The sequence below is a fragment of the Cyprinodon tularosa genome, unplaced genomic scaffold (assembly GCF_016077235.1).
Source record: "Cyprinodon tularosa strain WSP-4 unplaced genomic scaffold, ASM1607723v1 ctg1094, whole genome shotgun sequence".
Taxonomy (NCBI): Eukaryota; Metazoa; Chordata; class Actinopteri; order Cyprinodontiformes; family Cyprinodontidae; genus Cyprinodon; species Cyprinodon tularosa.
Window position 1 is genome coordinate 232,414 of NW_024037887.1, and position 17,587 is coordinate 250,000.

The 17,587-nt window shown below is 44.6% G+C and overlaps 2 protein-coding genes across 2 annotated transcripts in view; one reads left to right on the top strand and one right to left on the bottom strand.

The window, feature by feature from the left end:
• The window catches only part of LOC119789229 (neuroligin-1-like), a 161,458-nt gene that overhangs the window by 112,383 nt on the left and 31,488 nt on the right, over window positions 1-17,587 (bottom strand). The gene's annotated exons all lie outside the window — the stretch shown is intronic.
• LOC119789238 lies at window positions 6,790-11,604 on the top strand. The gene is made up of 3 exons (XM_038294056.1): window positions 6,790-6,820; window positions 9,935-10,110; window positions 11,087-11,604. Exons 1-3 carry the CDS (start codon window positions 6,790-6,792, stop codon window positions 11,585-11,587), a joined length of 708 nt encoding a protein of 235 aa, XP_038149984.1. The 3' UTR covers window positions 11,588-11,604.

Here is a 17,587-nt window from a genome sequence, read left to right on the forward strand (position 1 = left end):
TAGAATGAAGCAGAATGATGAAAAAGGGGTCCCTATGTCCTCCAGCAGTCTAGCTTTCACTTCTTCTTTATCTGCCTCAGTTAAGATGTTGTCCTACAAATAAGCTGGATAATCCCTGCAAACAATTCTCTATTGCTCATAAAAATACAAGGTTGATATGTTAACAACATGCCACGGCCAATGAATGCACAGCTTTTGTACCTTATTTATTTTACTTTGCAAAAATATATGTGGGACATTGATTCTTGAAAACCAGGCCTCTGACTACACTGGAAAAAAATCGAAATCTATTTAAGTAATTTTTTCTTAAAATAAGTGCATTTGCTCTTGGATTGAGGAGGTAAAAGACACATTTTGTCCATGGAACGAGACAATTTACACTAAAAATAAGAAAGCACAATTTCATTGTCTTATTTCAAGTGCATAATATGTAATTATCTTCTTTTAAGAGTAAAAATACTCATTCCATTGGCAAACTACCTCATTTATCTACTCAAGTTAAGGGTAAATACACTTAATTTAAGATATTTTTACTTATTTCTAGATCGTTTTTCTAGTGATATACCATTGAAGAATACAACCATGAGTCTGTCTGTCTGATTAAATCACTGCCTCTAGTGGCAAAATAAAGTATTACAAGACAAAGCAGAAAAAAAATTGCCTTTCTTTATTTTATTTCTTTTTTTCTCCTTTGCCTTTCAGGGCTTCCGTAGATAAATAATCAACAGCCATTAAAAAGCTTTTTTAAATCTAGTTCATTTCAACAACCTGCCCACTAATTATTTTTCCAACTAGATATTTCTCCACATTCACCTTCTTCTCCTTAACCTCCAGATGTTTCCGCACCTTTATAAATACAAACAATGTCCTAAGTTTGACAGATTTGTACAGAGGCGGTTTATTTTCTTCTAAAGGTTGCAGACCAGGGTTCAGTAGTAATATAATATCTGCCACCTGCTGATGCACCCAAACCGCAGCACTGATCTCTAGAAACCTCCACTAGTCTTTTAATTTCCTGTGCTTTGCCTCTCGTCTCAAAGCTCCTCGTCAATCATTCACCTGTCCTATATAAACACATACCCACCCGCAATGTCATATCTAGTATAGAAATAATAAAGTCTCCATGCTTCTGCAGGACTTTGTCTTATAAAACCAAGTAGGAGCTGAATATAATGGTATTATGGTAACTGCCATGTTGATGCTTGGGGATAAACTGCTTTGTTAGCAGTCAGCGGTTTTGCTGTTTGTTCTGGGACGTGAGAATTGCTAACTAAAGCCCTTTTACTTTAAGGGAAACTAATGTATGCTAAATGGTCCCTTTGGTGCATGGCAACAACAGAAATGTAACATTCACACATTTCTATTATAAAGATGGCAGCAAAGCTTTAAAAAAGGTTTTAGGCACCTCTTTATTATTTGTCAGCAAGAGTCTCGCCTTGACTGAAGTTATACAGGTAAATTAAAAAGTTTAGTTTTATATTATGATTTAAAATTAAACTTGATTTTTAATAATGATCTCAAGATGAAAACGCTCAGAACCTCATAGATACGTCTGCTACACTCATCCATCCATCCATCCTTGGAAATAAACTCTATACGCACCTTATGCCTCATATTTTAAACATTTATTGATCTCTTCTAGTGACTTAAAATTTTATTTTATGCTCTATTGAATAAATACGTCATTTTGCATAATGCACACAATTCATTACATGTTTTGTTGTAAAGCAGAAGAAGCTCTGGACTTTCCTTTGATCCGTCAAACAAATAAAAAACACAGGAAGGGATACATTTAGCATTATAATAATAATAATGTGCATACATTTTCTTAAAGGCAGCTTTTTGAAACCTACGATTAAAAAACATAATAAATCAGAATCCATCTAATAAAAAAAATTTAAAAAACAACAGACAGCTGAAGTCTGTGTTAAAGAGGAGGAGCAGAAAGTTTGGATTTTGTCTAGAGGTAGAGTCACTGTGCTTCTCTGATTTTATTTACTTTATCTTTTTTGATGACCCTAAAGAAGACCATTTCAGAATCGGGTCTGTGAATCGTCAGCCTATGAATTTAGGCTGCAGCATCAGTGACAGTAGCAGCCAATCAAAATGACTCTTCCAGTCAAACGCCAACTGAATGGCAGCCCACTTCCAGCCACTGCAGTGACCCCCCCCCCCCCACATGTTTTTACTCTGACTCCCCCCTTCAGTGACTTACAGGGTCTGACCAGGAGATGGCGCTTCTCTTTAGATCTTAATGTCCACAAATCATGACAGAAAGAATATTTTAGTACAAAGATTTAAAAAGGAAATGTAAGGGAGCAGCCAAGGACCAGCCAAGGGCCAGCCATGGACCAACTATGGACCAGCCAAGGGCCAGCCATGGACCAACTATGGACCAACTATGGACCAGCCAAGGGCCAGCCATGGACCAACCATGGACCAGCCAAGAGCCAGCCAAGGGCCCAAAAATTGACCAACCAAGAGCCAGCCATGGACCAGCCATGGACCAGCCAAGGGCCAGCCATGGACCAACCATGGACCAGCCAAGAGCCAGCCAAGGGCCCAAAAATTGACCAACCAAGAGCCAGCCATGGACCAGCCATGGACCAGCCAAGGGCCAGCCATGGACCAGCCAAGGGCCAGCCAAGGACCAGCCATGGACCAGCCAAGAGCCAGCCATGGACCAGCCAAGAGCCAGCCATGGACCAACCATGGACCAGCCAAGGGCCAGCCAAGGACCAGCCATGGACCAGCCAAGAGCCAGCCATGGACCAGCCATGGACCAGCCAAGGAACAGCCATGGACCAGCCATGGACCAGCCAAGGACCAGCCATGGACCAACTATGGACCAACCAAGGGCCAGCCATGGACCAACCATGGACCAGCCAAGAGCCAGCCATGGACCAGCCATGGACCAGCCAAGGGCCAGCCATGGACCAGCCATGGACCAGCCAAGGGCCAGCCATGGACCAACCATGGACCAGCCAAGGGCCAGCCAAGGGCCCAACAATGGACCAACCAAGAGCCAGCCATGGACCAGCCATGGACCAGCCAAGGGCCAGCCAAGGACCAGCCATGGACCAGCCAAGGGCCAGCCATGGACCAGCCATAGACCAGCCAAGAGCCAGCCATGGACCAGCCATGGACCAGCCAAGGGCCAGCCATGGACCAGCCAAGGGCCAGCCAAGGGCCCAACCATGGACCAACCAAGAGCCAGCCATGGACCAGCCAAGGGCCAGCCATGGACCAACTATGGACCAGACAAGGGCCAGCCTTAGACCAACCATGGACCAGCCAAGAGCCAGCCAAGGACCAGCCATGGACCAGCCAAGGGCCAGCCAAGGGCCCAACCATGGACCAACCAAGAGCCAGCCAAGGACAAACCATGGACCAGCCAAGAGCCAGCCAAGGACCAGCCATGGACCAGCCAAGGGCCAGCCATGGACCAACCATGGACCAGCCAAGGGCCAGCCATGGACCAACCATGGACCAGCCAAGGGCCAGCCAAGGGCCAGCCATGGACCAGCCAAGGGCTCAACCATGGACCAACCAAGAGCCAGCCAAGGACCAACCATGGACCAGCAAAGGGCCAGCCATGGACCAACCATGGACCAGCCAAGAGCCAGCCAAGGGCCCAAAAATTGACCAACCAAGAGCCAGCCAAGGACCAACCATGGACCAGCCAAGAGCCAGCCAAGGACCAGCCATGGACCAGCCAAGGGCCAGCCAAGGACCAGCCATGGACCAGCCAAGGGCCAGCCATGGACCAGCCAAGGGCTCAACCATGGACCAACCAAGAGCCAGCCAAGGACCAACCATGGACCAGCCAAGGGCCAGCCATGGACCAACCATGGACCAGCCAAGAGCCAGCCAAGGGCCCAAAAATTGACCAACCAAGAGCCAGCCATGGACCAGCCATGGACCAGCCAAGGGCCAGCCAAGGACCAGCCATGGACCAGCCAAGGGCCAGCCATGGACCAGCCATGGACCAGCCAAGAGCCAGCCATGGACCAGCCATGGACCAGCCAAGGGCCAGCCATGGACCAGCCAAGGGCCAGCCATGGACCAGCCAAGGGCCAGCCAAGGGCCCAACCATGGACCAACCAAGAGCCAGCCATGGACCAGCCAAGGGCCAGCCATGGACCAACCATGGACCAACCAAGAGCCAGCCATGGACCAACTATGGACCAGCCAAGGGCCAGCCATAGACCAACCATGGACCAGCCAAGAGCCAGCCAAGGACCAGCCATGGACCAGCCAAGGGCCAGCCAAGGGCCCAACCATGGACCAGCCAAGAGCCAGCCAAGGACCAGCCATGGACCAGCCAAGGGCCAGCCATGGACCAACCATGGACCAGCCAAGGGCCAGCCATGGACCAACCATGGACCAGCCAAGGGCCAGCCAAGGGCCAGCCATGGACCAGCCAAGGGCTCGACCATGGACCAACCAAGAGCCAGCCAAGGACCAACCATGGACCAGCCAAGGGCCTGCCATGGACCAACCATGGACCAGCCAAGAGCCAGCCAAGGGCCCAAAAATTGACCAACCAAGAGCCAGCCAAGGACCAACCATGGACCAGCCAACAGCCAGCCAAGGACCAACCATGGACCAGCCAAGAGCCAGCCAAGGACCAGCCATGGACCAGCCAAGGGTCAGCCAAGGACCAGCCATGGACCAGCCAAGGGCCAGCCATGGACCAGCCAAGGGCTCAACCATGGACCAACCAAGAGCCAGCCAAGGACCAACCATGGACCAGCCAAGGGCCAGCCATGGACCAACCATGGACCAGCCAAGAGCCAGCCAAGGGCCCAAAAATTGACCAACCAAGAGCCAGCCATGGACCAGCCATGGACCAGCCAAGGGCCAGCCATGGACCAGCCAAGGGCCAGCCATGGACCAACCAAGGGCCAGCCATGGACCAGCCATGGACCAGCCAAGGGCCAGCCATGGACCAGCCAAGGGCCAGCCATGGACCAACCAAGGGCCAGCCATGGACCAACCATGGACCAGCCAAGGGCCAGCCAAGGACCAGCCATGGACCAGCCAAGAGCCAGCCATGGACCAGCCAAGGGCCAGCCATGGACCAGCCAAGGGCCAGCCAAGGGCCCAACCATGGACCAACCAAGAGCCAGCCATGGACCAACCATGGACCAGCCAAGGGCCAGCCAAGGACCAACCATGGACCAGCCAAGGACCAACCATGGACCAGCCAAGGACCAACCATGGACCAACCAAGAGCCAGCCAAGGACCAACCATGGACCAGCCAAGGACCAACCATGGACCAACCAAGAGCCAGCCAAGGACCAACCATGGACCAACCAAGGACCAACCATGGACCAGCCAAGGGCCAGCCAAGGGCCTAACCATGGACCAACCAAGAGCCAGCCATGGACCAGCCAAGGGCCCAGCCATGGACCTGCCATGGAGCAACCAAGGGCCAACCAAGGACCAGGCATGGACCAGCCAAGGGCCCGCCATGGAGCAACCAAGGGCAAACCAAGGACCAGCCAAGGATCAGCCATGGAGCAACCAAGGGCCAACCAAGGACCAGCCATGGACCAGCCAAGGGCCAGCCATGGACCAGCCAAGGGCCAGCCATGGACCAGCCAAGGGCTTAGCCATGGACTAGCCATGGACCAGCCAAGGGGCAGCCATGGACCAGCCAAGGACCAACCAAGGACCAGCCAAGGGCCAGCCATGGACCAGCCAAGGGCCCAGCCATGGACCAGCCAAGGACCAACCAAGGGGCAGCCAAGGGCCAGCCAAGGACCAACCAAGGACCAGCCAAGGGCCAGCCATGGACCAGCCAAGGGCCCAGCCATGGACCAGCCATGGACCAGCCAAGGGCCCAGCCATGGACCAGCCATGGACCAGCCAAGGGCCAGCCATGGACCAACCAAGGACCAGCCAAGGGCCAGCCATGGACCAGCCAAGGGCCCAGCCATGGACCAGCCATGGACCAGCCAAGGGCCAGCCAAGGACCAACCAAGGACCAGCCAAGGGCCAGCCATGGACCAGCCAAGGGCCCAGCCATGGACCAGCCATGGACCAGCCAAGGGCCCAGCCATGGACCAGCCAAGGGCCAGCCATGGACCAGCCAAGGGCCAGCCATGGACCAGCCATGGACCAGCCATGGACCAGCCATGGACCAGCCAAGGGCCCAGCCATGGACCAGCCAAGGGCCCAGCCATGGACCAGCCAAGGACCAGCCAAGGACCAGCCAAGGACCAGCCAAGGACCAGCCAAGGACCAGCCATGGTATGTATATTAGCAGTGTAGTGCTGGTGTGCACCACCAGAGGGCCCACCTTGTATCTGTCTTGTTATTCACCATTAAAGCCAACCGCTACAGTATTCCACCACAGGTCCTGCAGTGTTTACATTCATGGCTGTGCTCAGCTCAACAATACTGAGTCAGACAGGATCTTCATGTATGAATGTTAGTCCCTGCATTATGGAGACCTGGAATAAAATGGTTTACCAATCTACAATCAAAGGCAAGTTATTGTTCTTAATCAATAGAGGAAATGTTAAGTTCTATAGCTCTCCTCCTTTATATTACCACTACATTACAATGTCCATCCATCTTCTCCCATTTATCCGTCATTGTGACATTGAGGCTGGTTCCCAGTTCCAGCAGTCCATGAGCCAAAGATGGGGTGCACCCTGGACTGGTCACCCATCTACCATGACGCACAATCATTGAATAGGTGACGTTTCTGGAGCCAACTGAAATACTGTTAAGAAAGACCCCCAGACTGCTCACCTATAGGTGGAGGAAATGCCAATATGAATGGAAAGATTGTAGAAGTCGCTCTGGGTGCTGCCATGCAACACGAATGTTTTCTTATCATAAAAACTAAGAACGCTGCAGAGGAAACACTATTTAATCAGAAACTGCCAGCAAGAAAGGAAGTTTGAAGGATGTCATATGAGTAAGGGGAGAAATAAAAGCAGGTGTCATCGACATAGAAGAGGAAGTTACTGACAGACGATCAAAATAACAAATTCCTGATAAATCTCCGTTTTTGTATTTTCTGAGACAGAATCTCTCATGTTAGCTCTCTAAATGTGCGTAACCCATCCAACACCTATGATCATGTTATCCCCCCCGGGCATGGCACCCTTTGACCACATAAGGTTCAATAGGATAGAAGATGACAGCATCATACTTTAGGTGCTTAAAAGAGATAAAGCAACATTCATGCATGCAGACATTACTTCCAGGATTTAGTGTCAATGCTGTAGAAGCCAGATAACCTCCTTGATCCACCAAACCTCAGAGGACTGACAAAGATTATTATGTTTTAGAGATAATCAGCCTTTTAAAATCATTCTGCCATTATCCTGTTTTACTGTATGAAAAAATCCTCCTTCTTCAAATGAGATGAATAATTCAGATATTAATTTACCAACTTTCATCAATTCAATTATATAAACATTTGTTTTGATATCAAACTGGTAAACCTGACCTAAGAAGCCAATCTGGTCTTGAATCTGACGTAGCCACTGGTCTTATTAAATTTACATGTCTTAAGAAGTGCAAACTTTTTTCCTTGTGCAGGGATCTTCAAAGATGGATGAAAATGATTTGCAGACAGCGTTTGGAAACCATTTCTATTTGTTTTCCATCATCAATATGCAGATCATATTCTAATGAATTCATGGGTGGAGAATGTGCAAATATAAACATTAAGCAACAGGGCATGACATTGGCTCCCGCCCACACGCCAAATATGAGTAACCTTTTTGATTGGCAGGTGAAACTGTCAATCTACGTGCCAATAGGAAACACACAAGGCGGAACAAGTGTCGTTTTGTTGACCAATCCTCTGGCCTATTGTTTTTTTAAGTTTACTGCCGTCTGTAACGACCTAAAGAAAGATCCAAAAACAGAAGTTTTAAGACAAAGTTGGAGGTGATGGAAAGTTCAGGATGGTCAGACCCAGACCTCGTAGAAAGGAAAATAAACTTCTAATATGTATAAAACAAAAAGCCGTTGCTCTCTATATATATTGGTTCCAGTTAAACTCAGCATCTGGTTTTGTACTTTGGTTTATTTTGGTTTTTTTGGGGGCGGGGGTTTTTTTTTAAGTTGGCCTCATCTTGTTTTCATTTTTGTAAAAAGCTAAATTAATTTCACTTTACAATATTATTTTTGAGAAACATGAATTAAAGAGATAAAATAACAGCTCATAGTGAAAAACTCACCTCTGCTGTTTCCTTCTCCAAGCAGGTGAGCACAGGACTGCACCATTGAGAACTGAAGGGGGGTGTGGTCTCATGTTTGCTGTTTTCTTAATTAAGTTTTGAGCATTTGTTTGGGTTGAATGAAAACATTTGTTTATTTTTTTCTTAGATTGCTAAATGTATTTCTTCCTTAGTTTTTCATTTAAAACAAGTTTTCTTTTCCTTGTTATTTTGCAGCTGTATGTCCTTTTATAATAGTTTCTTCCAATTTAGTTCCACCTCTACATAACATGTCCGCCATTGTTCTGGTTTGGTTGATGTGCTGCACCAGAAAAAATTAGCCTGTTTTTCTTTCAAGTGCTTTTGGTCCCACTTTTAAGACTGCTTGGCCTCCTGACGAGGATGGGGCAATAGGCGAAGTTTGATAATAATGTAATGTAAAAAAGAAAAAAAAGGGTTGAAACTAAACTCAATCAGTGAAAAATGGAAATATTCTGAATTCTAGTCATTCCAGGTCTGTTCGGGTGTCAGTAGGTAGGCCTAATCATAAATAAGATTATTAACCAGACAGCACTTTAATATGCATTACTTAGAAGTTCAACTATTGTTGGCCAAAGACGTAAACGTCAGGCACTGTTTACCACGTGCAAAAAATACTTTCAAAATTGGAAATTTTACTCTGGCCTGGTTTTCGTGTCTTTTTACTGCTTTTAAGAGTCGGATACAAACTGACAAGCAGAAATATCTGCAAGCTTTTTGACACAGAGTAGGCATTGGTGCATTACTGGACAATGGAGCAGGATTTGAGGTGCATGTAAACATATTTGGAAACATATTTGGGAGAGAAACAGGACCATGCACTTGTAACTGAGTTAATTAGATTATTTTATTTGATGAACCTTCTCAAAACACCTTTTTTTGATTAATATACATGTTTGTCGTTATTTCTGTTTTATACTGCTTTTATTTAAAATTATTTATGTTTCAAACTCATTTTTCTTTGTTTTTCTTGGGTTCTGTATGATATTTTATTTTGGAGGAGAAGCTTTTATTTTTTTTCGCTTCCGGTGTCCGTGTCATATCCTCTGTATCCCCGCTGCCCTCCTCAGTTCGCGCTAAGCTGCGCTGAGGAGAGGTAAGTGTATAGAACGGTCTTCTGTTTGTATATTAAATTGTTCTAATATCCTGAAAAGTATTTCTTCCTAGCTCATAATTCGTAAATATATTGTTGATTAGCTGTTTTGTGCAGCACAGTACTGGCAGTTACATTCCCACAGCAGTAACTTTTGTTGAGGTTACTGTGGCAACATGGTTATTTCTGTTATTTTGGTTTGTTAAGGTGCATGTGGGAAACTGGAGCCCAGAGTTGCTGTGCTGAATATGTTCTTGTTCTAAACAGGTATGTGAGTAATTCAAAATGTTATTTGGATGTCAAATTTATTTATTTAGTATATTTTTTATATTATATCGGAGAATTGTAATGATTGGGCAGATTATTTTTGTTTGGGTTTTATTTTGTTTTGTATGCAGATTTTACATAATTATCATTTAATTATTATAAATGAGAAATATTATTTTTATTATTATTATTATAATTAATTCATTTTATTATTATTTAACCTCTGTGAGAATTTTGGTTTGTTTTAATGCATTTTGAGTTCGCGCTAAGCTGCGCTGAGGAGAGGTGCATGTGGGAAACTGGAGCCCAGAGTTGCTGTGCTGAATATGTTCTTGTTCTAAACAGAAATAAACCGAAGCAAGTCTGATCTCTTCGACTCTTCATTCCACGACTGTTACATCTGGTGCCGTGACCCGGATCCATTGGTTAGCCGCTGCCGACCGCCGAGGGTTCAGCTGTGTGCCAGTGACGCTGATGTCATCAAGTTGGTCGGCCTGTGGATCCTGCTCATTGTTGTTGAGGTTGCGATCACTTTTCTGAACACAGAGACTTAAGACATATATCAAACCACTATATTAGTTAGATTAAAGCCATTTTTTGTGTATGTGAATAGTGAAACTATTTTGGTTTAATTTTTTTTATTACTGCTTTTTTACTGTGTGCAGTATGGCAGGCAGAGGTCATAGTACCTTTAATGTTTTCACACCAGTAGTTGGGCGTGGCAGAGGGCTGTTAGCCCAGAGTAGTACTCACGTGATTGATGAGGGGTCATCAGAAACAGAAGAGATTATTGAAATACCTCCATTAGAGCCCCAGTTTTCCACCCCTGTAAATAATAATGAAAACACCATACGACAGTTACGCGACCTCATTGGTGAGATAGGGAGCCAAATAGGTGAGGCCATTACCAGCCGTCTGTTAGACAGCGGATCTCATGTTACTCCAGAGAAGCCTCCACCATCACAGTCTGCACGGAGTGAAACATCTAACACAGTGTTTGATCTCTCAAAAATGAGCCTGGTGGTGAAATCAGACATTAAAGAGCCTCCTATCTATCGTGGTGATGGTGATGATAGGACCTCTGTTCATGAGTGGATAGAAATAATGGAGGTCTACCTGCGCAAAAAGGGATTCCCAGCTGAGGAAAAAACTGATGAAATCCTGAACCACCTGCTTGGCAAGGCAAAAAGCATTGTTAAGATCGGATTAAAGAGTGCTCCTTCCACCACACCTGTAAACCCTGAGGCAGTTTATAGCATTCTGAGGCACTATTTTAGCGACATTCCTGGATCTTGCTTACCACTGGCTGATTTTTATGCTACTCAGCCGATGGCTAATGAGACACCAGTAGACTACTGGGTTAGACTTAACACAGCTGCTGAAAACGCTGACAAACACTTGAAAGATCAAGGAAGCAGCCTGAATAAAATGGATACAGAGATAGCAATGATGTTCATCAGAAATTGTCCTGATTCTAGTCTCGCCTGTGTTTTCAAGTGTAAGCCCACCACTAAGTGGACATTCACTGAGGTGCAAGAGGCCATTGATGAGCATCAACGAGAGCAGCAAGTGAAGAGACCACACGCAACTGCCCCAAAAGCAAAAACACTCCAGATTGCCACTGCAGTAGCAGCACCTGACCACTCAGAGCTTGAAGTAGAATGTAGGCAAATGAACACTGCCAAAATTACTCCTATCAGTTCTACCAGCCCAAATGATCGCACCGCAGAGTCAGGTGCTCTTGAACGGATGTTAACTATGCTTGAAAGAGTATTAGAACGCACTGCCCAGCCTGTTGGCGATACTCAGCCTCAGTTCTTCCCTTCCAGTCGACCGACTCCATGTCAAGTATGTGGCAACAGTAACCACTCTACACGGACACACTGCATGAGAGAGAGAAGATGCCTGGCCTGTCTCGAGATTGGACATCAGCGAAGAAGCTGTCCAAAATTCCCTAACACTCAGCGAGTTGGAGGCTCTATTGACCAGGGAAACTAAACCACTCACACTTGAGAGGGCACTGTGTGAGTGAGTATGATGAGTCCCTCACCCCAACAGAAGACATAAAGGTTGTGTATACAGAAAGTTTGAAATCTGCTCCAGCCAACACCCATGTGTTGTTTCAAAACATATCCAGACTAGAAAAGGCTGACAGCCTCTTTTACACTGATGCACAGGTTGGGGATAAAGTGTCATTGCAAGCTCTTTTAGACACTGGCTCCATGGCCTGCACTATCAGCGTAGAAGCTGAGCAACTTCTTGAGAATGCAGGGCTTACATCCCAGCCTGATTGTGATCGTAATGACATTATTCTTGTAGGCTGTGGAGGAGTTCAAGTAAAGCCCAAATGCATCCATGAATTAAAAATGGAAGTATATGGATGTTCATTTATTGTTCCAGCTTTAGTGGTGCCTGGGCAGAAAGATCAGCTGATTTTGGGCACAAATGTCATCAAACACCTCCTAAACCAGTTCAAACATTCTCCTCACTTTTGGCAAGTTATGAGTAAACCAGAGTCTGCCCAAACACCAGAAGTCATAAAGTTTCTTAGTATGCTGTCTGGCACTGAAAGATGGAGAGGTGATGTGATCCCAGATTTTATTGGGACAGCTGAACTGGTGCAGGCAGTCACTCTTCTCCCAAAGCAAGAACATTTGATTTGGAGCAGACTCCCTAAAAACTCGCCTCTCTCCGAGGGCAGTGCCATTCTAGTTGAACCATCACCCAAAACACAGATGCATAAAAAAGACATTATTGTCTGTAGATCAGTGTCCTCCATGAATGGTGATAGGTGGGTCCCAGTGCGCATTCTAAACACCTCTGATAAGGCCATCATATTAAAACGCCATACCAAAGTAGCGGAGGTGTCCACCTGTATAGCCCTTGAAGATATGGATGTGATCCCTGAGCAGGTGCTAGATAAAAAATTCAGTACCAACAATCAGACAGTGAAAGATGACAAAACAATCAGCTCAGATTCTCTCTGCACCAGCTTCCGTGACACTCTGAGTAACTTGGGGTTAGAAGATCTGGACATTGACTCTTGTGAGGTGGGTGATTACTGGAAGTCAAAACTGTTGCAGTTGGTCCAGAAATATGAAGGCATTTTTTCAAGAAGCAAACTTGATTGTGGGCTGGCCAAAGATTTTGTCCACCGCATCCGCCTCTCAGATAATCGACCATTTAGGCTTCCATATCGACGTGTTCCACCAGGGCAGTACCACAAGCTGCGACAAGTTCTCACAGAGATGGAAGAACGGGAAATCATTCGCAAATCTAACAGTGAGTGGGCGTCTCCTGTAGTGCTGGTCTGGAAGAGGAATGGAGATCTTAGGATCTGTGTGGACTATCGTTGGCTAAATGCTCGTACAGTTAAGGACGCTCACCCGTTGCCACACCAGTCAGACTGTTTGACGGCTTTGGGTGGCAGTGCCATATTCTGTGCCATGGACCTCACTTCTGGTTTTTATAACATAGCCATGGCTGAAGATGATAAAAAACTAACAGCCTTCACCACACCCATGGGGTTGTATGAGTTTAACAGGCTGCCTCAGGGCCTCTGTAATAGTCCTGCCAACTTCATGCGCCTCATGATGAACATCTTTGGGGATCAGAACTTTTTGACCCTGCTTTGTTATTTGGACGATTTGCTTGTTTATGCTCCCGATGAGGCAGAAGCTCTGAGGAGGCTCGAGATTGTCTTCCACAGGCTGCAGGTCCATGGCTTGAAACTAGCCCCCAAGAAATGCCATCTATTAAGAAAGAGTGTGAAGTTTTTGGGCCATGTTGTGAGTGAAAAAGGTGTGTCAACTGATCCTGAAAAAGTACAAGCTGTTGTTGCTATGACTGAGTCTGATTTGATGATGGAGGATGGTGTTACACCCTCACAAAAAAAGATTAAGTCATTTTTGGGGATGGTGATGTACTACCAGCAGTTCATACCAGACTGTTCCCGCATTGCAAAACCATTGTTCACTTTGACTGCCGCACCCAAGGGAAGGAAAGTCAATGGACGGGGCGCAGCAGCATTTAAGAAATTACATCCAAGTGACTGGAGAGGAGAACATCACTGTGCATTTGAAGAACTAAAGAATGCGCTGCTGGAGACTGTGGTGCTCGCACATCCTGATTTCAGTCGCCCTTTCATTCTGTCTACAGATGCCTCACAGGATGGGTTGGGGGCGGTTTTGTCACAGGTCCAAGAAGGTGAGAGTAGAGCACGACCCATTGCCTTCGCCAGTAAAGCTCTAACACGCGCCCAGAGTAACTACCCTGCTCATCGCCTTGAGTTTCTGGCGTTGAAGTGGGCTGTTTGTCATAAATTCAGTCACTGGCTAAAAGGGCATACTTTCACCGTCTGGACTGACAATAATCCAAATCGATCCCATCACATTTACTAGCATTTATTTAAGGTCGCACACACGTCTGGAGAGAACCTGAACCTGAAAACCTGCTGATTTTTCAGCATTTCTCAAGTTGATCCTGAATAATTTACTTTCACAACAAAACTATGTTTTTCATTATTTGATTTGTCAGTTTGTGAGTTTATTCCTGACAGTTTTTACCAGCTTCTCAGGTTTGTTTTCACTGTTGCTTCATGAAAGGCAAACAGCTTTGGATCAATAGGCGAAGAATTAAAGCAGCAGTTTCCCGTCTGTCAATCCTAAGGTTCTCATTGAAACATCCTTTGAGTCATATTCAGTTCTTAAAGTCCAGATCGAGGAGTTTTAAACTGACGGACATTTCCTCAATCCCTACTGCCTGAAGGCCACTCTGCCAACCACAGGTCCTCCTCCTCCTCCTCCTCCTCCTCCTCCTCCTCCTCCTCCTCCTCCTCCTCCTCCTAAACGCCATAATTCTACATAAAGCAGTGCTCATTGACACTGCTGCACAGAATGATATTCCCACAAACAGATGCAAAACATATTCCAGCGTGAATAATAGCGAGCAGACAGGAAAAGGGCAGCATGGATGCTGTGAAGGAATCCATCTTCATTGATTGTTCTGTTATTTTGTTAATGAGCCTGTAAAAATAGCAGCATTTTTCCAGCGATGCTCATTAGGAGTACATGAGCTAATGGAGAACACAATTAACAAGCAAAGTACTTATCAATTTTGAAAGAACCATAAAAATCTGCCTTTTTATCCCATCCATACAGAACACACTGATAGCACTAATCTAGGAATACCAGTCTCTGTTAGGGGTTTGTTCTTTTGAAATCGGTTTTTATTGCTATTTGCCCTCAGTAAGAGAATTTTGTCCTCATTCCTTAACATGCAGCACATCAGCTACTAACTGATCACGGTAAAATCTGGAAAAAGTGAAAATATGGGTCATAATTAGCATTTGGTAGCAATTAATTTGATAAACTGTCATGATTTGGTCATCAGGGACTGAAATGTAGGAAGGCGGGGGGGGGGGGGGGTGACAGGAAATGAAAAGCTCAAAGTGAGGGAAACAAATTCAAGCTGCAGAACAGGAAGCATTGATGATGATCAACGAAACCATTATGGATGCATGATGATGTCATGTAGAAACAGAAAATGCTAAATCTGATCTATACTGAGCTGTGTGTGTGTGTGTGGGGGGGTGCATTATAACATATTAACGTAATCAAAGGATAATGATACAACAACGTCTCTATGAGAAGGAAAAACTTCTCTGTTCAGCAGTGCTGCTACTGAGGAAGCTAACGGCCAAAACATGAACGAGCGAAGAAAACAGAGACGCAAAAACATGAAACACCAAAAAAAAAGCAAAATCCTAAAGGGAAGAAATTGGAAAATCTTGGAGACAAACTTCAGCAGACTGAAAGCAACAGTTCAAAGGTCAAAATAACAAACAAATCGTTGAGCTTTATGCACAGACAGGCTGTTTAAACGTAGCTATAAAACACAGAGAGAAATAAATCAACAAATATTGAACAATTTATGTCCAATCAGTTCAAAACAACTAATCTGAAGTGATTTAGTTTGGGAATATTTCTAAATATCTCTCTAAAAAATCAGTCTAAAAAAATCTCCTCTATTATATTTAATATGTACTTCCTCTGTTTTCCTGGAACCATAAATGTAGCTGTAGAGAGTGAAATAGTCCATCTGGAGAAGGAAGCTGCTGGATGCTGAAGCCGTTGCTTTTTAGGTCACAGCAGAAGCTCCATAACTGCATTAAATCATAATGTTTTCATGCATGTTCTTTGTTTTTTAAGGGTCTAGAAAAGCTGTTTTCATCAAACATGGGTTATGTGGGCTTGGTGTTGTCTCTGTGGAGAACTCAGAGCACAGACCAAAAATAAATAGATAAAGAACTCTGTGTTCTACAGCATTAAGATGCAGCTCTTCCTTAGTTCCTCTTTTTGATATAATTTATCTGCCATATAAAGGATTCTAGTTTAAACCGTCCTACATTATGATGCAGAGATTTTACACATCCAATAACTAATCAATTAAAAAAAATATCCCATTTATGGTGATGCAACTTCTAGAGTGTTTAGTGCTAAATGCATAGAACCAAACTGATGTGTTTCGTGTGTTTTAGGTAAAATCATGGCAGAAACATTAGTAACTGAGAATCAGTCCTTTAGGCTCATTTAATGGCAATTATTTAGATTGAGAGATAAGATAAGTAAAACTTTATTATCCATAGAAATTAAAATATAATCTATAAATCCTAGACATTCATGATAAGGATTTCAACTCATATTTGAGGAGTAAACAATTAGTTTAATATCCTTTAGGATTTGGATGGAATAACTGAATGACCCAGGAAATACTAAAGGACTCAGCTTTCTATTTATTTTTGCAGATTTTCTTGCATTTTTAAGGTTTGATCTTTAGTAAAGTAAGAATATTTGCCTCTTTTATCAAACCTTTCTTGGCATTTTGTAAATAAGTTAAATCATTTCCAGAAGAGCATGCATTTCATAAAATTATATATCAAAATATTAGATATTATCATCCATCTTCTCCCTGTGTCTGCAGGGTCCGGTGGAAGTGGTACCCAGAGAGAACCCTCGCATGCTCCGGATAATAAAGATCCCAGGATCAACTGGCTGCAAGGAAACAGGCCTTCAAACTGTGCATATTTTCTGTGAAGTTTAGAGATAAGAGATCTTCCTCCTGTTTCTCTACTTAAACAGAGAGAAACAGGAGATGCACGGCAGACAGACTTTATTTAACATCCTGGACTCAGCATGGAGAAAGAAGCTCGGACTGATTTAAAGCACTTTTTGGAAAAGAAGAATGAATAATCTGGGATTAACATGGAAAATAATAGAATATAGTCGACTTTTTCTGCATGTTTGTTCATCTGCATAGTTGCTCTTAAATAAACACATTCTCAGAAAATAGTTTTGATATATTAAACCATGAATAAAGCTGACTGACAGCTTCTCCATCATTAAAGTGGTTTTTAGGTTTATGACACAATATTGGACAAAACACAGATTTACCTTCAAAAAGCCTCAGAAAGGCAGATTTATGGACAGAAAGGAAACCTGGACATGAAACCATGTTTTTATAATTTTTTTTACTGTTGGCGTTCATATAAATAACTTAGTATACGTTTGACTGGTTTTTGGTATACGTCTATTTTGAATTTATAGCCCCCCCCCTGGAGAAATCTCCACTAACTCCTATATTATATCTGGTCTGATCCTGCGTGGAGATTATTGAGTTGGTCATGAATGCAACGTCACTGTAGAGATTATTCTCTGAAAGAGAAACAGGAAGGTTAAAGAGCAGCTGTTCAACACAAACACATTAAAGAGCTATTCATGCTAGAATATCGCCTCTTTCTGCACAATGCTAAAGATGACTTCCATGCAGCTGAGCAGCCTAGCATCACAGTCAGCTTGATGATGTAATTTACTATTAAAAGGAGCCCTTTTTGTTTTGGCCACACCGTTTAGCTGCATTCAGTGGCTCTGCCGATGCACCATCGCGGCACGCCTCCTGCTGAAGTGTAAATAAAATGCGTTGGATTATAATTCCATGAGA